Here is a 1,183-nt window from a genome sequence, read left to right on the forward strand (position 1 = left end):
TATTAAGAAATCTGTGTTTACTGGCGCGTGTAGGCATAGCTACTGGCCATGCACGTATGTGCTCGTCTGATTGGTACACCGTTTTAAATTGTTTTACATATTATATTATCACTCTATGGCTTTATATACTAACACTCAAAGTCTATGGCTATATATACCAACGCTATAAGTTCAGGTATATATATATATATACACTTGCCTATAAGTCCGTGACTATATATGCTATCGCTAGTCTATAGCTATAAATCAAGTATATACATATTTTAATATATATATATACGCTCTATGGTTATAGCGGGCTTGCATGTGTAGCTGCCCATTGAGACTGCGACACCAGAAAACCCGACGCCATTGCGTCACCACCCACTTTCTCATCGCCTTATTTTGTCACACTATTTTGTCACCGCACTAATTCTTCATGTCGATCCGTGTGCCACTAGAATATGAAATTAAACGGAATAGCTCGAAGGATACGTTCTGGTGGCCGCTCGCCAAGATCGAACGCGACGTAAGTGTGTGTTTCTGTAGTGCTTCATCTCTAAAGAGTGTGTGTGGCTCAATCCGTCCACCTTATATTCAGACTCTAAACCCTAAACCTTTGGTCACACGTACCTGTACAGTGTTCACCTTACGTTCTTGCGCTCGTTCGCCAATACGATGAGAAAGTTGCGTCTATAGCCGCTGGTACAGACAGGAGAGAAACCACCGAGCCAGCTATTCTCGAGCATTTGAGGGACTTTGGGCTGGCCGATGAGTACTCAAAAGGTACGTGAGGAGTACATTCCTCTTACTATGGATAGAATTTATATATATATATATATATATATATATGTGTGTGTGTGTGTATATGTATACATATATATGTATGTAAGTTTATATATATATGTATATATATATACAGGTGATATCGAACGACTGAGTGGGGGTAGCGGTTGTTTCCTAGTTGGTGCTGTAGCTATGTGGAATTATCGTCATATTTTCTGCTTATACGCAACGTCACACCAAACATAACACATTATACGTATCATGTTTTGGGGTTTTAGTGTGTTAGGGTTTTTGTGTTTTAGGGTTTTAGTGTTTTGAGTGATATTATACGTATCCGGATAGACTCAGTATATGCTACAGACACACACTCGCACCACACACCACATCGTTCATACCTACACACACACATACACAAATT

At 39.6% G+C, this 1,183-nt stretch overlaps 1 protein-coding gene across 1 annotated transcript; it reads left to right on the forward strand.

The window, feature by feature from the left end:
* Window positions 1-418: 418 nt before the first annotated feature.
* Window positions 419-765, forward strand: SARC_16360 (hypothetical protein; the record flags this gene model as incomplete). Its single annotated transcript, XM_014289533.1, has 2 exons — window positions 419-508; window positions 621-765. Coding segments are annotated over 2 exons (235 nt in total), but the record flags the coding sequence as incomplete, so codon positions are not given.
* Window positions 766-1,183: the final 418 nt, after the last annotated feature.

This window comes from Sphaeroforma arctica (genome assembly GCF_001186125.1).
Source record: "Sphaeroforma arctica JP610 unplaced genomic scaffold supercont1.7892, whole genome shotgun sequence".
Classification (NCBI taxonomy): Eukaryota; class Ichthyosporea; order Ichthyophonida; genus Sphaeroforma; species Sphaeroforma arctica.